This window comes from Molothrus ater, chromosome 4, assembly GCF_012460135.2.
Source record: "Molothrus ater isolate BHLD 08-10-18 breed brown headed cowbird chromosome 4, BPBGC_Mater_1.1, whole genome shotgun sequence".
Lineage (NCBI taxonomy): Eukaryota > Metazoa > Chordata > Aves > Passeriformes > Icteridae > Molothrus > Molothrus ater.
In genome coordinates this window covers 48,967,492-48,992,561 of record NC_050481.2, presented here as the reverse complement: position 1 = coordinate 48,992,561, position 25,070 = coordinate 48,967,492, and the positions used below count along the sequence as shown (strand labels likewise).

At 39.9% G+C, this 25,070-nt stretch overlaps 1 protein-coding gene across 1 annotated transcript in view; it reads left to right on the top strand.

Annotated features, from left to right (window-relative positions):
- Nucleotides 1-25,070, top strand: part of LIMCH1 (LIM and calponin homology domains 1) — a 175,268-nt gene that overhangs the window by 80,932 nt on the left and 69,266 nt on the right. The window contains 2 exon segments of the mRNA XM_036381640.1: nucleotides 20,357-20,463; nucleotides 23,443-23,473. Of these exon segments, the coding sequence (XP_036237533.1) occupies nucleotides 20,357-20,463; nucleotides 23,443-23,473 (138 nt within the window).

Here is a 25,070-nt window from a genome sequence, read left to right as displayed (position 1 = left end):
TAAACAAAGTCTGTGTGGAACAATCTGCAGTGAAGCTGTAGCTAATTCATCGCAGAAGAGGAAAACAGCCATCAGTTCAAATTTGGCAGGAAGCACAGAGAAAGCAGTATTGGGGGGAAAATGAGAAGCAAACAAATAAAACCCAAAAGTTTATATGGAAATTCAGCTATTTTTCTTTTCAAAACTGAATTGAAGGTTTTTATTGCTTCCAATTAACCATACAAATGCTGTCCAGGAAGCATTGCTCTACTGCCATTTAAACTAGTATTACAAATGGAAAATACAATGCTGGCATCTCATTTAGTATTTTATTGATTAAAATGGTTGTGCTTACTCTGGTGTGTTTGGTTTGGTTCCAAATTCTCAAACATTTGATGCTGGAAACTAATAATTGATCTGACAGCGAATGTACTGGAGACATATTCCACTGCTTCACTTGGGTTCAGCCTGTGTTGCCGGGCTTCCAAGTTGTACTATAATCTGATGTATGCATGCAAGAGAGGCTGAAATAATAGGAAATTAATAAAAGGCATGTACTATAGAAAAATAAACAAACAAAACAAAGGGAGGTAAATGACCCCACCTTATTTATTTGTTTGTGCTGGTCTGAGCTGCATTTAGCTGTAACACACACCCTCAGAGAAGTGAGTTTAACCAACTCCTAGTAGTGTTCGTGTTCACCACCTCTGTATGGCTCATGAGTTGTCCCTAACATCCATGGGCAATCACTTCCTTCCTCAGCTACCAGCTGCAGTGTTGTGTTTATGATGGCTGGAGGTGAAACGTGGAATTAAGAACCTTGTTTGTTTCCAAATTGCCCATATTGATCCCTCAGGGCTTTCTGTGTGCTTTCTGGCACCACTGGCCCCAGCAAGAACCCAGCCAGGACTTTGGCAGACCAACCTCACTGCTGGCCTAAAGTCCCATCTTCTGGATGCTTCCTTGGCTGGAGTGCTCACAGTGCACTCAATAAGCTGAGCTATTTGTTGGCTGGGACCACTCCTTGTCATGCTGAGGATACTGGCCCTCTCTGCCAGTGTCCAGGAGTTTATTCCTTGTTGTAAGATGAAGTCTCTCAGTACCCAGGGTGCTCTGAACAGTTTCCTTGCTGGGTCAGAACAGCACCAGCCAAGATGGGTAAATGTTTGCAGGACACTTGTGAAGGATGGCTGTGATCCATAGCTGCTGTGGACACATGCAAACTTCTGAAACTAGACTGGTTAAGATTCAAAGGTGCAGCATTTTCACAGTCAGCTTAAGCTGTGCCCTCAGCCTGCTGAGCTCTGCTGCTGAGAATGTCAGGACTTGGTTTGGCCAAATGCTAATAATACTTGTAAGCTCTTTGTGGCAAGGATCATCTGTTAGTCTGTTTTTGTCTAACACCTCACCCCATGAGTCCTGCTCCATGGCCAGGACTCCTAGACAGTATGTTAATACAAATAATAAATAACAGCTACAAAAATATCACAAGCATTCCTATGTCATTCACAGTCTCATTTTAGACTGCTCTCCCAACACCTGTGAGTTTAATCAGTAGGTTTATAATTAGCTTTATTCCCACTGAATAATATAGAACATTAATATGCAAATTTGGAGGCAAGGAGAACCTTTTCTATGATAAAACCTAGAGAGGATGGTCACTGCAGAGGATGTCCTTTTTTGAATTTTTTTTTTTTTTTTTTGCTGTATGAAGACACCCTTTGCCTGCCCAGCCTTAACATGCTTTAGGAAAAAGTGTTTGATTAAAAGCAGAGTCTACCTGTTTGAGGGCTATCAAGTGACTTCTCAAAGATGTTATTTATAAAATATCAAAATGATTGTTTTTTGGGGATTTTTTTGGTATGGTTTTTTCATGGTTTTATTTTTTTCCATAGGAAGTTTAGTAAACTGAAGGGATAACGTTTGAAAACAGCAAAAAGAAAAACATTGCTACTGATGAAGTGATAATACTAGGCAGCTGAAATGTGAGTTTGACCTTATCATTGCATTAACCTTTACTATAGATGATAGGGTCTTTCTCGGTTTGGGGAGAGCAGCTGGCTTCCAGGAAGGGCTCATTTTGTAGCCATGAAAAATGTAGGTTGCCTACTGGAATAACTGCTAGATTTGCTTTTAGATGCTGGAGTCTTTCTGCAAGTTCAGCCATGACTTTCATTATACTGGTTTAATGACACTGAGGTGAGTGAGTATTTCAGAAATGGCAAGCTTTTGAAGAATAATCTCTAACTATCTGTAAATATAAGAAAATATAATAGTTTAACAAATCAATGCCATTTGCCATATAGCTTAAATTCCCACTTAATGAAGTGAAGGATCACTGCCTTCCTTGAACTGCTGTCTGGGGAACAAAGAGCCTCCTGAGCAATGATTTATACTCTTCAAAACAAATGCCACTGTGGAAGGTTATGACTTCTCTTCATAGCTGGGCAAATACCACATGCTCTGGAGACATGTACCATCTTCAGGAATTTTCAATGAAGGAGTTGGATGCCCTGAGTCTGTGAATGTGTCACCTGTGTCCTGTGGGGAATGTGACACCATTGCTGTTTTATCCAGGCACCTGCAATTTTTGTGTGTCTTCTATTGCAATATTGATTAGTTTGCAATGAGGATATAAAGAAAAGCACTGAGCTGGTATACTGCAAGTGTTTAGGCCAACACACACAAAATATGCAGAGTTACAACTGTCCATGTCTTGAGGCTAAATAAGTATCAGCTTTTGTCCTTAGCAAGGAAAACTGGACCTGAGGTTATGGTTGCTTTCAGCTACCCTGAATTTGGCATTCCTGCAAGAGACAGCCTTGGCTTTCATATTAGCTGGAGTGGGCAACTGACCTGGCTAAAAAATACCCTTTATCTTCCAGCATGAAAAGAAATGCGGGCAGGAGAGAAGGAAGAGGCTCACCAAGGTGGGAAAAGAGGTGTCATTCCATCAGTTTAAAATAGTTTTGAAACTGCAGCTACAGAGTTCAAACTTAGATGCACTCCTTTAGGTATTGGCCAAAAGCAAAGGACACAGGGAATCCAGGAAAGTCTCAACCTTAAATCTTTCATTTAAAGTTTGTCTGTGTTTAAAATTATACTTAGTAGTATTCTCACTCCCTAATTCTGGAAAGCCTCTCACAGGTTGGAGCCTGTAGGTCTGTGCTATAAATACCATCTCTGATCCCCAACTGTCTTTTTCAGTGACATGTAGCCTCTGCTGCAGGGAACAGCAAGATCAATGTTGACAACCAGATAATAGCAGCACTGGAAATGTGAAAAGGGAGGGTACCTTCCCAAAAATTCTTAAACTGAGAAATCCTGGGGTGGCAAGCAGGAAGAATTTTCACAGTATAGTCAGATTGACCACCTCAAAATGGTCCAGGGAAGCTCAACCTTCTTTGACCTTCTCCTGTGAAAAGAGAGCAAGCCACAGTCTGTTGTGACCCCAGCCCTTGGGCTGAAGATGGTGGCAGAAGAATGCTGTCTCTAATCCCCTCCCTGGCTGCAAACCAACTTGGTGAAGTCCATTGCAGTTAATGTCTGCTAGCAACTGTTTGTACTGTTTCTATGCTGAAAACCTTTCCGGGCACTCTTAAGTGGATTTATTTTAGATGATGTGCATGTTGCTAGCAGGAGCCTACGTGCTGAATGCAGATGATGGAACGTGTCTTGCTCCAAAGATCACATTGCAGTTGTTTCCCTGACTTAAAGCAAACAAGCAAAAAGGCAAACTAATGGAAAACTGGTGCCTTGAAGAGCTGTGCAAAGTGATTTCTTTAGTTTAAGAGCCCAGTAAAATTCTATAGTCTGGTGCTGTGGTCAAGAATTAATAGAGGCCTGAAATACCTGACACTGAATTCTCCTTGTCTCTGCATTCCTCACTGCTCCTGGATTAAAGCCACTTTCTTCCTGCTTGGCATGGTACTTTCCAATTGTAATGCATTTCCTCTTAAATGTCCAGAGGTCTAATGATACTATTGTAAACCTGTTAAAATTAATGCTGCAGAGGAAACAGCTTAGTTAATTGCTTATGGAAAATACAGAGATAGGCTGAACTATCTGACTGGGGGACATCAAAACCATTAACTATTAACCTTTTGAAAGCTGAAAAGCCTTGTGATATCATGTGCAAATCTGCCCCACGGCTTAGTAGGAGAATTGCGCATTCATTTATGGACAAGCAATAGAACTAATGGTCTAGAAAATTAATATTGCAATACAAAGGCAATCCTCAGCTCTTTGGAGTGGTGTCCTTCTGTTAAAGTCCTCATTTTTGCCGGGTATTTGTTTGTTTCTGCCTCATTTTCATGTGGGAAGCACTATTACTTAAATGGCGAATGTCTGTTTTTCTTTGGAGCAATAGTGCACGCTGATTTATTACTGCATAGTGTGTGAAAGGAAGTTTTCTTTTCAGGCTTTTCAATAAGGGGAGAGTATTGAACTTGCTAAATGTGTGCATGCATCCAAGTGTGTACTGAGTTCAGCTTTTTTCAGTTCATTCTGTTACACTATTTCATTGCCTTGGCTTTTCTCCTTTGAACTGTAGTAGTTCTCATGCACAATTTAAAACCGAGCTTGTGTTACCCCATAAGGCCAATGGTAAACATGATGCTTCCCCCCTTCTCCTTTCTCTTCTTTTTTAGTCATAATGTTGGTATTATTTGGTCTCCTTTTACTACTAAAGAGATGTTACTTGACTTAATATGTTGCAAAGTGGCATTGGTGTGGTGGGAGGCATGTTGGACTGAGTGCCAGATTGTGACACTTACCCTTGCACCTGTTGTGGGGCAAAATGTTTCAGGCCTTAAAGCGATAGCCCAGGCTGCTGATGCTCTTGCTGCTTGCCATTTATAACTGTTGGGTTGGATGGGTGCTGTGTAGCTTGGCTTCACAGCCAACAAATCCTATGGGTGTTACCAAAAGTTCCTGGATATTTCTCATACCTTTTCTTAATGAAAGCTGCCTCACTGCTGTTGTCCTTTGAATACTGTTTCTCCTTTGGTTGGAAAGAGGCTTGCTGTTTTTTTCCAAAACCAATCCCAACTTTACCACTCCTGCCTAGCAACAGCATTAGGGATCTTAGAGCTAATGCCTGCTGTTGGCTAAATTACCTAAGTTGTCATTGAATTGTTATCTTTCCATTCAAGCCCTGATATAATGAAGTTATAGAGGTTCCTGTGAAGCTGCTTGGTGAGTGCCTTCAGGGGGAAGCTGCAGGGCTGACTTGCTGGTAATGGGCACAAGAAGATGCAGCACAATAAAAAGCTCAAGTGTCAGTGAGACATAGGCTTACCCTGCAGGCAGCACCCAGTCTTTGGCTGACTACAGGAGGGATCCAAGGTCATTTTGGCAATTAAAGAGAGCTGAACTGTGAAGCAGGTCTGTTTCCTTGGCCAGCAGTGCATGGATCAGGAATGCCAGTCAGTGGTTTTTGGTTTTAACCTCCTGTCCTTCCTATCTCCTTCTGTCCTGCAGCCCCACAGCAGTGAATAAGACCATGCTATAAATGCTGTCTGTCTCTCAAGCCTGGTTTCAGACCAAAGCTGGCAGACCTGCTAGATAAGAAGTGTGACGTTTATGTATTCATTTCTGGTGTTACAGGGATCAGCCACAAAGTATTAGCACGACTATACAGTATGTCCTCTGTTATTTAAAAGGTAGGATAGTGGATAGGTTCAGTTATTTGAGGTTTCAAGTAATCCAGGGCAATTTTCAGTGTAATTAATACATGTCAGGAATTTGACCCTTGTGGGGATAACACTAAGTTCCAGATAACTGAGGTGATACTGCAAACAAGTTGTGAAAATTGTGCCAGAAGACTGTCTGCGCTGGTCAGCAGCACCAGCTAATAAAATATCTCAACTTTTGATCTAGAAAAATATTTCATGCAACTTTCACTTGGCATCTGCAGAAGCAGAAAAAAACCCTTATTTTTTTACAATTCCTGGATGTTTTCTTTCATTGAGTTTCTCCTGTTACCCCTGTGGGGATCACATAGTAGTTGCTTCTTAAACTATAGCAACTCCATGAAAAGGAAAGCTTGAAATGTTCTGAGAATTCCACATGCACCAGACACAGATACACTGTTCTGCTGTACTGTTTGTTTCTTTTCAAAGAAAAAAGATGCAGATAAAAAAAAAAACTACTACTACTACAGGCTTGATACTGTGTATTGGAAACAATGTATTTTCTGATATTTCAGAAAACAAATTATGAACAAATGCAGGAATTGCATCAATTATTGGCAAAACTAGTTGCACACTGGTAAATAAAACAGAATGGTTCCCAGGGAGTGCTGTCAGAGCTCTTACAAAAGCCTCTAAAGATTTAAAGAGAAGTAAGTACATAAGTAAATGTTGTGGGCCAAAAGAACACAAAAAAATTCTAACTAAATTCAGTGCTTAGTGACAGACTAATGTAAAAAAGTAGCATGATGTAAAGTTTGTCACAGGAGACTGAGTTTTGTTTTGCTCTGTATGTTTTGAGAAGTCAGGCTAGATTGGTCTTCTCCCTTAGTGTACAGGCCTGTATTCTATTTTTACACTGCTAAATAGTGACTGGGTGGAATCTATGTCAGTGGTCTGGGTGGAATGATGTGTCAGTGGTCTAGAATTTTAGACAAGGAAGAAGCAAGATAATTACATCCTCTTGGACAACTGGTGCAGTCCAACCAGACCAAAAATTTGAGTAAGCAAGGTATTAGCAGAATTATTTTAGAATGGGTCATGATATCTTCAGCAAAAATGCAACAGTTTTCTTTGTTCTTTTATTCTATCTGAAACAAACCAAAGAGCAAAATTCAATCCAATATTATTATTAGTTTGAATGGAGTTTAGGAGCTGTATCTTCAGACCTGCCTGGCCTCCATTTTTGTGCATCTTGAGTCTTGAATGACACAGTCATCACTGACCAAAATCCATTTTTCTGCAAAGTATCACCTTGCTGATATGAATCTCCTCTTCCCTGTTATCTATACGGCACCTCAAGTCGATTCAGGAGTTTGTAATTAAGAAAAAAACACATAGATACAGTAAAAAGGAACAGAGGAACAAGGTCAGCACAACGTTATCAGCAAACTCAGTGTCTATCTGCCACTGGCATTTCGAAGGCATAACTACTGCAGAATTTTGGGGAGAATGATGGAACAGTTCTAATGAAATTTAGAGGACCCTATTCATAAGCACTGTGTGTGAGAAAAACCAAAATCTGCCTAGAGTCAGCACCCACAGTATTAGACTAAGTTGGCTAGTTCCCAGCAGTGTTTGAGACCTTAAATGCTCTTTAGTCCTTACCCTCTGGTTGATCAGAGATTAATCACTTGCTTATTTAAACACTATTACCCAATCTCTTGAGCCACCCAATCCTGATTAAAATTTACTTTCTAAATTATGATTCTAGAGAACTGAAACTCCTTGAATTCCAGACCTTTACATATTTTTGAAGAACTGAGAGTCCTTAGTGTAAAACTTGCATAAAAAATTCTTGCAGAGAGTTTATCTTTCCAAGAGTAGTTCACCTTGCTTTTTCTTTTTCATTTGGCTGAAATTTGATGAGCAATACTAGAAATCTAGTACTTAAACCTTAATACAAACTATTATGTAAGTAAATTACACACCAAGAACTTCAAAGATTGTGGTCAGTGTTCTCCATCACAGCTTCCAATATAATTTATTCTCTTTTTAAAGCAGCATAGAAATATTCTCTTCTTCTATAACTTTGCAAGTTGGAGAAATAAAAATGCCAGACTGAGGATGGGAAGTAAATAAGAGGAAAAACAGTCAACTGCTCCATTCAGGATAATGTAAGGTGGAGTTTAGGATATGCCAGAGAATGCAGAACTCTGGATAACCTCTGTGGTGTGGGTGTGGGCAACTCACTGAACAGTCTACTTGGCTTTGGCAGCTCTCACCCTTGCTCAGGACAGCCACATCAGCTCTTGCAGGAGAGCAGCTTGATGCCAGTGCCTTTCCCATTTGAGGGCAAATGGCCCAAATGGCCTTGGCAGTGCAGCACATTTAGGGATTTCCAAGAAGCCAAAAAGCCCCAGAAAGTGGGTGCTCCTCAGGTGCTAGCTGACTCTCCACAGTCTCTGCAGTCACAGGCATGCTGAAGCCCCTGAGCAGCCCTGGGCTGGCTAGCATGTACACAAAGAACATGCAGAACATGTGTGACCAGGGTCTGGTGCCTCCTCAGTGGGTGGGCTCTTGTGCTGTAGTTTGGGCAGTGTTCCTGTATGGGGGGATAGGATGTACGAAAATTAAGATAGTGCAGAAGGTACTCTCACACCTGAGGAGTTGCAGCTGTACTAATCACCAAAGATTAGGAACAGGCCTGCCTTTAATAGGCCACAGCTGTGTCCAATAAGAAGATGAGTGCTACAAAAGAGTGGGTTAGCTGGTTGTTCTGTGAAGGGACTTGGAAGTTGTTGGTTGTTCTGTGAAGATGGGGTCAGTGTTGCAAGGAGCTGCCTATGCAAAGTCACTGAGAAGGTATGGGATTTTTGCAATAAGATGATAGCATTCCTGCATCACCTAAAGTGGTTGCGTAGCTCTGTAGCCCCTGTTTTGGATGGGGCTACATCTGTTGACCTTGTAAAGCCCAGGTAGCTCCCAGTAGGGTCTCCAAATTTAAGGGTTGATTGGCTTCAGCACAGTGCTGAGCATCAGCTGGGTCAGTGCATTGAAGCAAGGCACCCTGTGTATGATGAATGTATTCCCTAGTCACTAGGAAAGGCAGTGAAGAAGTGCTTGCCAAAGCCAGTAAGTCCTGCTGGCCTTGAGCTGATTTTGGGTAGCCATGTGTAACACTTGCATTCTCCAGAAATCTGCATCTATGGGAGTGGTTTGGAGATGTGAGCTGGCTGGGGATTGGGACTCTGCAGTGCTTTAAATCAGCTGATTTGCTGCCAGCTTCTTATTGGTGCTGGAGCTAGTACAGCTGCTTTCATGGTCTCTGATGCCTGGCCTAATAATCTTGCTAGACTCTACTGGTTCTTCTGCCTCGATATACCTCTCTCTGATCAACTCTGAGTCCTGGCCCTTTGCTGGGAGAGGAAAAAAATCACATTTATGTTAAATTTACCATTTTCATTTATACAGTCTCATCAGCTAAGTTTTATTGCGTTTTTTATGTGGCTTTAAATTGAAACAGTTTTCAGAATTAACAGGTGAGGAGTTGGAGCTTGTTGTTTGATCATGCATGAACATCTCTGCTGGCCTTATTTGTGACTGTTGTGAGCAGGAGCCACTGGTTATACCCAGGTAAGCTGAATTATAAGCATGATTGGCTCTTTTCTTTTAACAAACAAAAGTTTATCTCTGGTCTGGCAAGGACAGAGGGTAGAGTATTAACTGAAGTTTTAAGAATAAATTATCAGTGATAGCCAATTTGTTTTCCTTTTCTGTTCCCTTCACCAACAAACAATACAAGTTATTTCTGCCACCTTCACTGCTTAGATCTTGTTTCTAAAGACCTGGTGTGGTCCATGTGATGAACACATCTTCCTGCCCTTGTTGCTTTGTATATTGTGAGGGGAGAGAGTGTTGCAGTAGTACACCTCTAATGTGTAGAAGAAAACTGAACAGCAGGGATCTCAGTCCTGTAAGAGGACACATCCTTTCCCATCCTCTGTTGTGCTATCCAAAGACATTGTGAAAGAGCTGGAAAAATGCTTTGCAATAGGAATGCACCATATTGAAGAAGACTTCTGTTCATTCTCTCTTCCTTTAATCATTGATTTTATTCCATTAATTTAAGGAAATTCTGCTTCTTAAATATATTATATTATCGTACTACATTTCATTTGTCCTGGAAGCTTAGTCTTCCCAACTGCAAATTACACTGGCCTCCAGATGTAATCCATGAATCCTGATTTCCAAATGCCTCTTCAAAGGCATGCTTTCATGATCACTATAGACTTAGTGAACAGTAGCAATTTAAGTAGGCTACTGTGTAGTTAATCTAAGTTTGCAGTTACAATAGCTTTAGAAATAGTCATGCTATTTCTTGAATCTAGAGACTGCTTACTGATAGTTGAAAAGGAGTGGAAAAGAAATCACTGCCAGACTATTGGGTAGTTCATCTTGCCATGAATATTTACCATTAAAAAAAAACCACCAAAGCTGGAGATATTCAAGATCATTGATAATTATGGCTGTGCCATCTAGACACCAAATGTATGTTTTCATATCTGGGAAAGAAACATCAGATACATGGATAATAGTATTGGAGTACTCAATAATTTAAGCTGTTATACTGTATATGGTCAAAGTCACAAATGGACACAGATCTATTGAGCATATTTTTGCACAGATACTTTGATTGTCTGTAAAATTCACTTGCAGAAAATTAAAAATTATGCATTTCCCCTTCCTTTTCCTCACCAAAGTAATTCTAGACACCTAAATATGAAAGCTTTCTATTTATTTTTTTTAGTGGAAGTAAAACCAACAAGGTAGGTTTTTCATGGGGAATGTGCTGGAACTTAATTCAGTAGAAATAGCCAATTTTAAAAAAATTGTGGTTTTTGGACTTGAACAGCTTCTTTTAGAAGTGTTTTAAGGAGACCCCAACCTGTACATTTAAAAAGTCCAGTATGTTTTATGTAATGTTGGCATGAAAATGCAAAGCTGTGAGTGGGGGGAAAATGTATGTCAGGTATCGTGTAACAGCAGCAAAAATATTTCTGATGTTTATCAAACCTTGAACACCACAGATTAGTAAAACATATTCCTTGGCAATAAAGAGTAGATGTTTAATTTGAAAGGAGAAGTGGAATTTGTTGCTTTTTTTTGCAGAGGTCATGAACTGACCAGGAATGAGTCCTCCTTGGCAGTTTCACTGTTTTGCTGTTTGCCTTGGGGAATAGAGATTTTAACAGCTACTGCCAGGCCCCTGGCCCCCACAAGCAGCTTTCTTGCATCTTTTGAGGCCCACCTACAGCAGCTGTACTTGGACAGAGGGATGGAGAGGCCCTCCAACAGCTCAGGATGCAGAGTGTCCTGATCCCTGCGGTGGATTGCAGTCTACTGAGAGAAGTCCAAATATTGACAAGTGTTACAGTTTTCTGGCTTTAAATGGAAGATAGCTTTGCTTAATATACTAACCAAAAGGGAACATACCATGTAAAAGAAAAGGGCAAGAAAGGAAAGTCATGCTAGAAGTCAGTAGTTACTGCAATTAGAAAAAGTGTTGAGGCTGCCAGGTGGTGGTCATACATTCAGTTTTAGAGGTTTGATGTCATATTGATTTTAATTTTAGGTACTGATTTCTTTTGTACCTTTACAGTTTCAGACCTTAAAAATAAACTTCAGAAAATTTCAGCTGTTCTCTAGCCCTGAATGCTCAGCTGGCCCAATATAACTGGATGTCACAAAACTTCAGATTATGTTAATCATGCACATATTTTCATTAAAACCTTGTATTTTGGGGATTTTACAATTGTGATGAAATCTGCTTCTGTGCCTGATTAGGAAGACAGCTGATAAATTACATGGGGAAGGTAAGAATTGAGGTTATACCTCCAACACAGTTTTGTGTCTCTAAATAATCAGGTTCTTGTGTATCAGGAAAGCATTATGTATAATTCTCAGTATTGCTCATTTCTGTTTCCTTTATTTTTTTTGTCCTTGCCATCTGCTTTGGATGTAGCGACAGTGAAAAAATAAAAGCAGTCAGTAGGGATCACAGCTTGAGAAGTATTTTTGAGGTAGTAATCTCTGAAGCTGCATGCAGAGGCACTGATTATGCTTTGTGTTACCTGTACTGGTTTATAATAGAGGATGCTGGTCAGATAATTAAAAATACAATCAGACACACCTTTTCAGGTGGACAGGCTCATGATGCACAGAATTTTTCCTCATTTTCTTCTCTGCAAGACCCACTCCATCCCAAAGGGTTTTTTTTTAATCTGATGATTTCCTGGAGCTGAGTCCCTTGAAGAATCAACACTGCTCTTCCTGGAAAACAAGGTTATTTTCTCTCCAGTCAAGCCAAAATATAGAAAGCAGGTGTTGGGTATCAGTGCCCTGGGATATCAAATGTGATCAAAGGGATCCCATGAAGCTTGGACTCTGCTGACAGAGAAAAGAAGGAAGGTTATGTAAAAAAAAAAAAGGTATTATCTTTTGTAGACTTGCTAGTATAACTAAGGAAAAATTGGAATAAATCTTAGCACACATATTTGCTTTGCATAGGTAATCATCTTTACCACCAAAGTACCCCTCTTAGTAGAAACACATAAATACTTTTTTAAAAGTATGTGTTGTGCCATGGCTTAACACACAATTGCCCTGACAGCAGTCTGGAAAGGCACAGGTTTATTCAGCACTGCTTGGTTCAACTGATGACAATATGTAACACGGGAAGGACTTGTGTTGGAGATTAAGCTGTTTGTAGCACTCCTTTGGATTACCCTAGGGCTTTACCTTTTGGGTATATTGCTCATGAGGTAATTCAGCTTTATTTATCTATGGGTTTGGGTTTTTTTTTGTATGCAGAGTGATAGGCTTTAACACTATGTCTAGCAAAAAAAAGTACTCTCCCACATTCAATGCTCAGGTTAATTTCTTTGGTGATCTCCTTTACTTAAATTTTATTGCCACAATATCTGGTGTAGTGGTTCTTATGACTTAGAACTTTAGATTTGAAGTCCATATATTTTTGTTTTCTTTAAGCAGTTTGTTTGGGATGGCTGTCTTTTAAGTACTTATAAATCCATAGTCAGACTCTGTACTTTTCTTGACACTTTGGGTCTATTCAAACAAACCAAACTTAGGAAACAGCTTGTCTCCTAAACTTAGTTGTGACTTTCTTGCCCATTTTTATATTTTGCTGTAGACCTCATTTGTGGGGACAACAGCTGCAGGGATGTGCTGAGAAAGGAAAGTGACCAGTTTCCCCAGAGGATGTTCTGACAGAACCATTGCGGCACTAGCTGTGGTTTCAGGGTTGAAACTCTAGAGATCTGTGTTTAGGTTAGTCATATTCTGCACTCATAATGTGAGTGCAAATGAAGGTCAAATTTATCTGTAGGACCTTTCTTCCTCTTCTTCAGACAGACAGTACAACTATTGCCAGGAGGATGGAGAAAAAGTAGCTGCCACAGATAGGAGCTCAGGTTGCCCTCAGAGCATGATGTTGTGAAGCTTCTTTCATTCTTGTCTCTTTTGTAGCTCTTTCCCCAACACACTCTGACATAACTTTTCTATTGACCCACTTCATGGCTTCACCAAGAAGGCAGAGTGAGATAAGTCCTTTCCATCACCACAAAAGGAGCCATGCTTTATGTTTTTGCTGGTTTTGTGATTTTACCCCTCTGGCTCTGGATTTTCAAGGTGAATTCCCAGTGGTTTCTAGGAGTGCTTCACTACAATTCACTGTATGAGAACTTGTTTTTAACCCTGCTCTTTGTAAACTTCTTTCACGCACAAAAAAAAAAAGGGTGGATAATAGAAGAAGTCATAAAACTGAGACCAAATCCCTCACAAGCCAAACACTATCATCTGGTATTAAAAAGCTGAGGGAGCAAATGGCAGAGAAGGGGTGGAAAGGAAATGTTATCCTCTTCCTTGGCCATAGTGGGGCTGTTACCATAGAATATGGCATCAGATAGGCATCCCCTCTTCATGACCTGGCAAAATCAAACATCTGTTTGACATCTGGCTGTGATTTCATCAGCATCAGAGCTAGTGAATAGCCTGGAAATGTTTGGGTTTTTCCCTGCCTGCCTATGTTCTGTATTCAGTACTGTAAACAAAGTCATCTTTAGGGTGTATCTTGGGTTTGGCAAATCTAAGGGAGTTCACATCATCTGATCATCATCTGCTCTCTCCCCTAAAGACATGGAAGTTGACTGAGCCCCCATTTGTTTAAATGTTTAATTCATGCCTTCAGGGATAATGACCTGATGTAGCAAGGGGTGATATCAGGACCTGCTTCACTAGTGAAGTCATACGGGTCAGCCTTGTACTCATGCTCTGTGCACCCCTCCCACCCTCTCGTGGTTTGCTTTTGCCTGTTGGGTTGAAGTTTGCTCTTGCTCATGTTCTCTCCTTTGCTCAGCTTCCATCCACATTATTGAAAAATTATAAGTTTTTATACAATCAATAGCAGCATCAAAGTTGTGCACTATCTTCTTGCTCTAGACACTTGCAGATTTTTACTCTAGCAAGCCTGGCTGGCAGCAACAGGATCTAAGCACCTTGGCACTTCCAGCTAAGTTACCTTTGGAGTCAGGTACTGAGACACCCAAAGGGAGTTGGGGTTGTTTAGCCTGGAGAAGAGGAGGCTCAGGGTGGACCTCACTGCTCTCTACAAGTTCACAAAAAGAGGTTGTAGTGAGGTGGGGGCTGGTCTCTTCTGCTGTGCCTACAGTGAGAGGACTAAAGAACATGACTTTAAGGTGAGACAGGGGACATTCAGACTGGGTATTAGAGGAAAAAAAAAAATCACTGTAGGATGATCAGGCGTTGGAATAGGTTGCCCATGGATGTGGTGGAATCACATCCCTGAAGGTGTTCAAGAGGCATCTGGATCTGGCACTGGGTGATGTGGTTTAGTGGTTCAGGGATCACAGGGGTACTGCTGGGTGGGTGGTTGACTGGATGATCTTGAAGGTCTCTTCCAACCTTGATGATTTTATGTTTCTTTATTTTTATCTTCAGGTAGACTTAGATATTACGTGAAGGTAATTCAATTACTTTTGGGGTTTCTGGTGTGTTTTGTGCAGTTTAACTACAGTACCAACTGGCCCATTTCTTCACACCATTTTAAAGGTGTTTTTTGCCTTTCTGGCAAGAAAGCCGGACTGTTATTGAAGGAGACACATATTTTCCTTCTTGGCTGCCCAAAAAGAAGCAGAAGAAGGCTGGGCTTCCTGGCTTCCTTCACCAGCTTCTCTGGGGTGCGCTGGAAGGCTCTACCTGTGGAGCCGGGCAGCGCCGTGCCCGTGCGGTGATCCTGCTGCCTGCAGTCTGATCATGGCGGTGTTTATTCTCCGCTCCTGCCCCTTGCCTTTGCGCTCGCACGATCCGCACCCAGCGCTGCCCTCCCTCCCTCCGCGCTGGGTGGGTGCGGGCGCAGTCCGGGGCTGCGGCTGCCCTGGCCCGCTGCCGCCCCGCCGCGGGGTCGCGGCCCTGGGGAGGCCAGGGTCGGTCCGGCTGACGGGCTGGTAAGTCCTGCTTCCCCTCCCTGCTCCCAGGGATCATCTCTTTATGGTGGTTTCTTGGGTTTGGATTTTTTTTTTTTGTTTGTATGTTTGGTTTTTTTTTTCCCCACTAGCATTTAATTTTCGTGGGTGAGGCTACTATGCGCCAGAATCCTTTGGGGATGTGAGGATCCCTGTCTCCCCTTTCTCTTCTGTTCTCCCCTTCAATTCTGGTGCGCTGTCAGCCTTCCTCTTCTGGAGATTAACCATCCTCAGCTTCTGAGTGAATGTATCCTAACTATGATCCATTTTCTTCCAAATCTACTGATTTGGGATTTGCCACAGAAAACAGTCTTTTATGTAGTTTTGCTAGATATATACAGCAAAGCATTTTGGATGAATAGTAAAACACATATACACACACATACGTATTGTTAAAGATATGTATATAGTGAAACATACACAGAAAAGCATCTTGGAGAAATAGTAACGCATATGTACATATGTGTGTGTACCTCTCTCTTTCTCCTTATATATATATATGCATATATATAGATTGAATTTTTTTCCTATATATACATATATATATGAAAAGTTCCTAGTCCTTCTCATAGAAGATTTTTCCTGGTGGACTTGAACTGAAAATTCCAGTATTTCAATGAACCTGTGAATCAGGCAAGATCCACTGCTTTTATATAGATAAATTATCACCACTACTTACTTAAAATGGAAAAATGAGGGAATTAGGAAGAAATGTTGAGACCAAACAAAAAGCTTTTGAGAGTCTATTGGAAACTTCTCAGAAAAGCAGTTTGGAAATTTTTAATTTTAGTGCTCTTCTCATTTATTCTGGAGCAGGGAAAATATCAGCATTCCAGAAATGAAAAAGGCCACCTGTTTGTCTGCAGCTGTCCTGCAAAACAGAGTAGTGCTACTGGCAGCTAATAATATCTTCAGCTTGCAGAAGTGGCGTATATTTGGTATTTTATTCAGTATTCTGGGCAGATATACAGCTTGGCTTGCTTTTATTTTCCCCAAGTTTATCTGAATATCTCATACGGGCCATGCAGTAGCACATGTGACAAACGATGGCTCCGCAGTGCTAAGCTGTAGAATGGATTTGCAGTGCGAATACAGTGAGACTGTTTTGTATGTATTGAGGCGGATGAAAGGAATGGAAGTGGGCCAAATTCAAGCTGTTTGCCATTGCATCTGATCAGCAGATCCTATGGAGAGAATTTGCCTGCTGTGAATATTTGATTCTCGCTAGCTTGAACTATCTTGTGTGTTGGCAGTGCTACTGTGTGAATTTGCAGTGGCTTTCCAGGGTGTCTGTTCTGCTCGACTGCCAATTTCTGGGAGTTTTTTTACAGGGTTCAGGATTTTGTGCTCCACTTTGTGCATGAGGAAAATCACTTAATGCTATACAGTGAACATTTTTTTCATATTTATAACACTCTGATTAAAACAAAAAAATTAGAAGTGAGTAGTCTGTTGACTTTTCCCTCTCCCTCATTCCCTCCCTCCACCTTCATAAAGGCGTAACCCCTCTGCCACCTACTCTCTCTGCATTACCTTCAGATGATTGTCCTGGCAAGATGATTTTGTAGTGGTGAGTCTGTCAGATTACACACCAGAAAGGATGAAAATGTGATGGTGTTGCAATGCAGTTGTGAGAGAAGAAGCATTTTTCCCTTCCTTCCCATGCATCCTTCTGACTAAGTTCTCAGGGAGTCAGTGCTCTGCACCCTTATCTGTCATGACCCTTCTTACTGGTTCATGGCTGGCTTGCCTGGGAGTTTGCAGTTTTGTGTTGGTTAATTTTTTGTTTCTGAAATTCAGTATGGTGAAACATTTACATTAATAATATTTGGTTTTCAGTACTTACAAGTAAATGACATTGCCTGTAGTGCTGATGTAGCAGTAACTGTCAGGACTCTGCTGAGGCAAGCAGAAAAGGCTTGGGATTTAACCTATCAATGTATCCTGTGTCTGTCCCCACACTGAAGTATTTATCTTCTCTATACAGCCTATTTAGACTTTCTGTCATTTTACAGATTAAGCATAGATAAAATTGTATAGCTGTGATATCTATAGGTTACAGATTTATAACTTATAGATCTATATAAATATAGATATTTATGATATAAAATTTTATATATTAAAATGACAGAGAAAATTTGCAAAATAAATTTGGGCTGTAACCTATCAGCTTTTTCTTCCTCTATGTGTATGAAGGACAGAAGCCAGAAGATGATTTTTGATTATACAGTGGTGTGGGATAAAACCAAGAGGAGCCAGCAAGAGACAGTTGCAGGTCCTCTGGGGCTGTAGGAAATGATGTGCTGAGCAAATGACCAATACTCTGTCTATTCCAACACTGCAGCTGCAGAAAGTAATGGCTGAGAGAAAAGCAGTATCATCTCCATTTAAGGAACTGAGGAGATTGTGTGATAGTGCCTTGTAGGGGCTGCCAGAGGGACCAAATTCTTGTTGAGTGTCTTCTGAGACCACTGTAAAAGATAGCACTCTGTTAGCTGAGGCACAGCAGCTGGCCACCCTGAGATCCTTGCCACTGCAGTGTGACCCATTTGCATGACCTATTTAACTCTGCCAAGTTGTAAGGAGCTGGGCAGGCACATTAAATGTTTCTTTTCAGTCACCCATTTAAAGTAAGAATGGTTTTTATATCTTGCTACTTGTAAACCTGTTTTTTCTGCATTCTTCAGTTTCTTGAGCAATGACAAAGACTGGCGTTTTTTGACAAAAAGTGCATAATTTCAGCTAACAGACACTGAACAATAAATCCTGTTGAAAGATAAAAGCAACATTTTCTGAGAACCAAAGAAATCAGGACCTGTTCAATGCAAGGTGTAGTAATCCTGAGAGAAAGCTTTGCTGGGAGCTGGGTCTTAACTTTAAGACTCCTTTCTCCCTTTAGTGGCTTAGGAGTGCTTTTCTCTAGTGACTCAATGGAACTAACAAATGTGAATTTCATCTGTACTAGAGCAAACCAGGAAAAGTTTAGTTTTGCAGTAGTATGGGATACATTTTTTGGCTTGGGGCTAGGCAGCCTAGGCAGGTGTCCTTGAGTAAATATATCACTTGAAAGCACTCTCTTTGTTGGATTTTTCTTCAATCCTTTTAAACAAGTGCCATTTTTAGAACCATTGGGAAATAAAAAATATGAGATTTTTAGCAGAAGCTTCTTTCAGGGCTCACTGATTGCATCTTGTTGGCACATGTGGTTATCTGTGCCCACACAAGATACCAGCTTTCTGAGGAGTTGTTTGGGTGTTAGTGACTTGCCAAACATTATTCATATTATGACCATCAAAATAAAAGCATGAAGCCAACAGGAGTAGATGACACTGACTTTTGAGAAGCAGGCATTTGTTCATCAGCAGAGGAACCAAGTTTCCAAATTATGTGGCTGCCAAATAACTGGTATTTTTGTTACTGCTTATCATAACTCAGATATCAACTTCTGGCATAAAGATGGATGCAATTAGTTATCTTCAGTGTTCCTCCATCTTTGATTGCTTTCTAAGTCTATTAGGTTACTATGATCTCTATGTCCAGTATATTTTTTGTTAAATTTGGAAATGCTGTTAGGAACTCTTTTTGAATGCTTTTGCATTTTTATTTGATATATTAGATTTATGCATTGCTCCACAAGCCATTTGAGAGTGACCAGGACTGTCCTCCATCAAAGACTAAGCATAAGAGTTATTCATGATGCAGTTGGAAAAATTATAATGCAAACAGTAAGCCAGATGGAAAACTTTACAGGCATCTTTTCATGTCATGAATGATGCTGTCTCTTTGGGTTATGGGTTCTCTGCTCTCTCAACTGCTGTTCCTTCCCCCCCTGGCTCCCCTCCAGAGCTGTTAAGTTTCAGCCAGGGAAGAAAGGGAGATTTTAACAACTCTGAATTTCCAAGTCTCTGTTTTCTGTGGTGTGGCTGGCGAGCTTTGTGTTGAGAGTGTTGGCATGCAGAGAGCCATGGCGATTTGCATGCTGCTTGCAGAACAGGGCTGCTCTCCTGAGCCCCAAGAAAGGCTGGGAGCAGATGTGGGAGAGCCCTGCTCACCAATCCTGCTCTGTCATGCAGAGTGGGTAAGAGCTGAACGCCACCAGGCTCCTCTGCTTCCCAGTTTTTATGAAAACAGGTCTCCACCACGTGCTGTGGTTCTGCTCCTCTGTGATTCTTCATGTGGCAGCTTAGCTTTAGGTTTGAGATGAGATTCCTCAAAGAATATCAAGCTGTACATTTTATCTTTACTTGTTATCTACCATTGCAGTTGCTGGTCTAGAAATGTATATATCTAAAAAAATTATTCTCTACTAGCTGCAAGATTTATCCCTGTAAAACATATTCACTGGTTCTGTAACAGGGGTGTGGTGTACATGCACATGTATAAAACCTGTATTAGCTGTATATACACACATGCAGATTCAATCTCCTTGTTGCAAACTGAAGTGTCATCACTTGGACTTGGTTTGAAAGAGACAGATCACTTTTTACTTAGCCTTTCTTAGTTATTGACTTTTAATTTTTACACTTTGCAAAGAGTAAAGCCTCCATAAGAAGTGTTACAAAATTGGGTGTTGTTTCTTAGAAACAGTGGCCATGTGAAGTGTAGCTTCAAGGTTTTTATTTCAGGAGAAAGCACCTATCTCTTTTCTCAGTGGCTTCTGATTAGTTTCCTTTGGAGAGGCAAGAGAACAGTTGTGTTAACTGGCTTGCTCATAGCTAACATGCAAAGTGTTTTCTGAACAATTTGCTCGCTTCAATGGTTGCGGGCTTTTTCGCATCTACTCTTCCTGCTCCCTTCAAAAATCCTGGCTTTTCTACTCTGTAACATGCTGACGTTGTGAGGCAGCCTCCAGCAGTAGGTGGAGAAATCAGTGGGCCTTTTCCAGTTAAAAAAGTTGCCAGCATCTGTGTTTGTAAAGAAGTCAACAAGCTTGTTGTAGTTGTATATCTTGGAAAAAAGAAAGAAGAAGAAAAAAGTTTCATACATATGTGGTTTTCAAACAAAATCTACACTGACCTCTTAAATTATGTGACTGGAAATATCTTTGGTTCTTCATTTAGCTAATGGTATGACTGTTCATGAGCAGTTACTGAATTAGGGAGAAGTTGGTCTGGTAAGATTTTTTTTCTTTTAGTAAAGGAGAGCTTGAAGTGTTGAGATTTTATGGTTTTTGTCTCTTTTCAGGATAATATCATATTATTCTTAAGAGGCTGCAAAGAACTGGGACTTAAAGAATCTCAGCTTTTTGATCCTGGTGATCTGCAGGACACATCAAACAGAGTAACCATCAAGTAAGTACAACAGTAGTTTGTGACTAGCATGTTACAGCGTCAGGTGCATGTGATGCAATAGTAAATATTTAAGAGTGAGCGAAAAGGTTATAGAACTGTAATTAGTATAAGGCAGATAGGAAGCAGAAGTTTGGGAAACTTTCAGTGATGGGATGAATAGATTGTTCTATTCAACAGGTTTTGTGCCAGAGATATCAACCACAGCTCTGCAAAATAGGACAACACTTGGAGAATGCTCTCCAGCCCATGGTGTGACTCTTGGGGATGTGCAGGCCTAGGAGTTGGACTTGATGAGCCTTGCGGGTCCCTTCCAACTCCGTTTATTCAGTGATTTTGTGAAAATACTGTCTTAGTTAGACAATGAGATTCTGAGGGACTTAGGGGTTTTCCTAATCCAAATTGATGATATTCTTTTTTTGTCTGTCCAGCTCATAAATTATTGTAGTCTGGTGGAAAAGAAGTCACAGTTCTGCTGTGTCAGATGAATTGTTCTGATGGTGAAATATAGGACAGTTAGAGGCCCCTCAGATTCTATGAGATGCAGGCATAAGCATGGTCTCTTCACTTCCCTGCAAGAGCTGTAGCTTGAGATATGCAGTAATTGGACTGAGGAAGTCTGTGAGAACTGGAAATGCCACAATTTAGATAGTTTTTCACCAAAACCTCACGCCCACTATCACACAAATTGTGCAGGCCTCCCATCTTTTAAAAGCAAAACCACCCCACATTTTCATAAAATTTAAAAAATTTATAATTGGTGTTTCTTAACTTCTAAATTGGTATTTGAAAGTTTTCCTGAAAGTTTTGGGTCTATCATGTCATGTTACAGTTATAACAGAAGTTATTGCTCTACAGACAAGCAAATGCTGCTGAGTTGATTGAATGGTCTAATTTCATTTGGCCGAAAAGATCGCTAATGAAATCCTGATCAGACTTATCTATTTTAGAGAGGCATATGGAAACAATTTACTAAATTTCAGTAGCATTTTTTTTTATTCCTTTCTGGCAATTGAAGCTGGGCAAGTTTTCATGGTATTCAGGCACTGTCTGGGAAAATTCAAAGGCTCTGAAAATCAAATTGGCCGGTGTCCTTGTTTTAAGGTATACCATTTTTTGCTCCTTCCCAAGTTTCTGACTCTAACATGAGGTTCTTCTTGCCCTCTACATGGCAGTGAGTGGAGACTATGTCATGTATTTCTTCTAAATCTGATAATACTTTGATAAAATGTGTTCTTCATGATGTGCTGTAAAATCATTACGATGATTGACTGAAGAGAGTTGCAAAACAATCCATAATCTTCATATAAAACCCTAATCTCCATATGAAACCAGAGAGGAAGAGTCTTTTTGATAAAAAACTTTCGTCTTTTGGGGTTGAGGATAGATGGAGTACCTTGGTGGAGACAGGTTGAGAGGCTTTGACTGGGGTGGAGCTCAAAGCAAAGCTGTCACCAAGTTAAACCTGGCATCATAAACCCTGCAGAGCTGGCCTGGGCCTCCACTGCATATGAGGGCTTCAGAGAAAGCAGCTGTGGAAATGAGCCAAATGTTTTCCTAGCACTGTCCAAGTTCACACTGAGTAACTGAGTTGAGGTGTACAAGCCAAGTCCATGACTGTTTTAGAGAAATATGTTGAAAGCTGCATTCTGCTAGCTAGTTCCCAAAGCATGAAGGTGATTTTTTCCCTCTTTGAAGATTTTTGCATGATTTTTTTAAACATGGTGAAAATATTATTTGTGGTAAAGGATGAGTATGACATTATTGCACATGATTAAGATAATCACATTTGGCCTTTTTTTTCCATACAGATGTTAATTGAGGCATGTATTAGATCTATTTTTTGGATCATTCTGCTTATAAAAGTTATGAGCTAATGCTGTAAGGAATTTTTTTGTGACTAGTTAAGCAAGTCTCTTTCCCACTGTTATTTTACTAAGAAAAAAACAGGACTATTCTATTTTTCATATTGTGTGGGTATTAGTGGACAAAATTTTGGCTTAAAAAGATATCAAAAATACTTTGTTTACCATTCCCTATATTTAGACTTTTGTTGTTCTAACAGATTTGAGTATATTTATTTTTGGTTTTGCCAGATAAACTTTAATGATGGAATGGTCTTACTGTTAGAGTAGTAGACAATTCCACTGTAAATAATCAGGACACAATATTTACTAAATCTCAAATAGTCTTATGTAGGTTTTAGCACCTAAATATATGTATTTCCTTCTCTTTTTTATGCTTTCTTTGCTGAATTTTGAAATGTTGTTTATGTTTGCACAAACTTTGTACCTTGTTTTTAACATAAAACTGCCACTCTTCCATGAACATAAGAGAAAAAAATTAATTGAGAAGGATGATGCCATTGTTCAGTCTGAATGCTCAAGTATACGTTTAAAAAATAAATGTTTTCCATGGCACATTCTGTTCTAAATGGCAGGGTCTTTGTTGCTTCATCCATTCACTTTGTTCTTTGTAATGTTTGTTTTCACAGAAGCACCTGCAATATTTCCTTAATGTTTGCTGATGCCTCTTATGCTTGTTCAGTTGCTTCCAGAATCTGTATGGGTTGCAGAGCAGAATCTGACTGTTGGATAACTGCAGAATGTATTTTAGCAGTGAGGACTTTTGTCTTCCTTTTTAAAGAAATCAGCAACTCTGTTTAAAGGAAATATTTTGGCATTGTCCTACTTTACTGTGGGAGCATTATAAACACATTTTCTTCTTGTACTTCCAGAATTCCAATTTAATGATTGAAATAATGGTGACAAAATACTCCCATGCTATGAATAAATGAATGTGTGAACTACATCTTCTTAGCTTTTATGTATTTCCAGACAGCAGAAGCATTCAGCAGGCCTTTGTTAGGGAAAATGTGATCTGCTGCATACAGCCTCTTGGAAAGTATGTCTACTTTCTGATTTTTTTTCCTTTTTTTCTTTTTTTTTTCTTATCTTTGCATGTGTTTGTGTGTGCAACCAGGAACATTGACTATAGTAGGAAGCTGAAAAATGTAAGTACATCATTTGGAGTTTTTGTTTTTGTCTGGTTAATCCTGTTACTGGCCTGATCAAGATTATGTCAGTAAAAACTGAGTACATGACTATTGCTGAAAAATCCCTCTGAATACAAACCTAACTGGGTTCTGCTGGAAATTTAGGTAGAGCTGCTATGGCAAAGCAGCCTTACAAAAGAAATAAAATGGAGACATTTGTCTCTTCTTAGATGCTCTTAGATGAGTGATAAACCAAGTGATTTCTGTGCTGTCCAGTGTGGTGTTTGCTGGGAATGGTCTGATTTGACCATGAAGCCACACTTTTGTAGCCCTTCCCAAATATATAGGCATAGAGTGCAGTTGCACAAAGCATTTAAAATAAAGCAAAATGGCCATTAAATTGGGATGCAAGGCCTTACTATGAGATTTGCTAGCTTTCTCATTGTTCTTCCAAATAAATTAGTGCTTCCCCAGAAAGGCTATTTCCATTTAGCTTCAATTTCCTCTTAATTTAAATTAAGGGAAATGGTGTTGGAGCCTGTGCTTGTTAACTAGAAAAGAAAATGTCTAAACTTTGCTGGTCTCAGTTCAAAGCCTAGCACGCTGTCTGTCCTTAGTTAGCTGTAAACTGGTATAATTTTTGTTTGGCTCACATCCCTATATCCTGATAGGAAATGCCAAGATCTTTTTTAATAACTTGGAAAACCAGTAATTATAACTTGCATGACTGGAGGTAAAAGAAACAAAAACCCAAAGAACACCAAAACCACCCCTCCCCCAAATTGTTTCATCCTGTCTTTCCCATCATCAGTAGAGTAGTATCTTCTGCAACCAGCACACAGACTTTTAGGGGAAGAATTCAGCTTTGGTATTTTAACACTCTTTGTGGGCACTGGCTAAACATCTTTGTACAGATGTATTGCTTTAAAGGTGAAGTTTCAAAAGTATCCTCCATAATGTGCTTGCAGGCAATATATGCTTTCCAGGTGCATGATCCTGCAGCCTCAGCTGGCAGCCAGCTGGAATTGCTTGCAAATGTGAAATTTTCTGTGTTTTTTTCCAAATAAAGAGAGGAAAAAGAGAGAAAGTGATTAAATGCTAGCAGAAATAAATAAAAAACCCAAAAATACCATAACCTTCATCAATGAACTCAATGGCAGTTCCCTGGTTACTAGAAACACTGTTATTTGCAAATGTTTTCATTTAACTTGAGAACATATACTGTAAGACTTTTTTGCATTAAATTTGTCAAGTGGTGTTGGTTGAAGGAAAGCAGTTCAGATAAAGGTTGTTTCAAGACAAAAAAAATAAGGACTAGCAACACCACCTCCTTTCGTTCAGCCCAGTAATATAGATTTTCGATGTGATTTTTAAAAAGGCAAAAGTTTTTGAACTTCATTAAAAATTTTCCTCAGTATTTCATGATATGTATACTACTTTTAAACTAAAGAAAAATATAAACTTTATTTATATATAAAATACATATTGTACATTATGTAGCACAGGTTGTTAAACAGAAGGTCTGTATGATGTATCCTTTTCTCACGGGGCCTCAGCTGCAGTGCTGCATAATTTTGGACATTACACGTAAATGAAAAATGAAGATGCTAGTGCA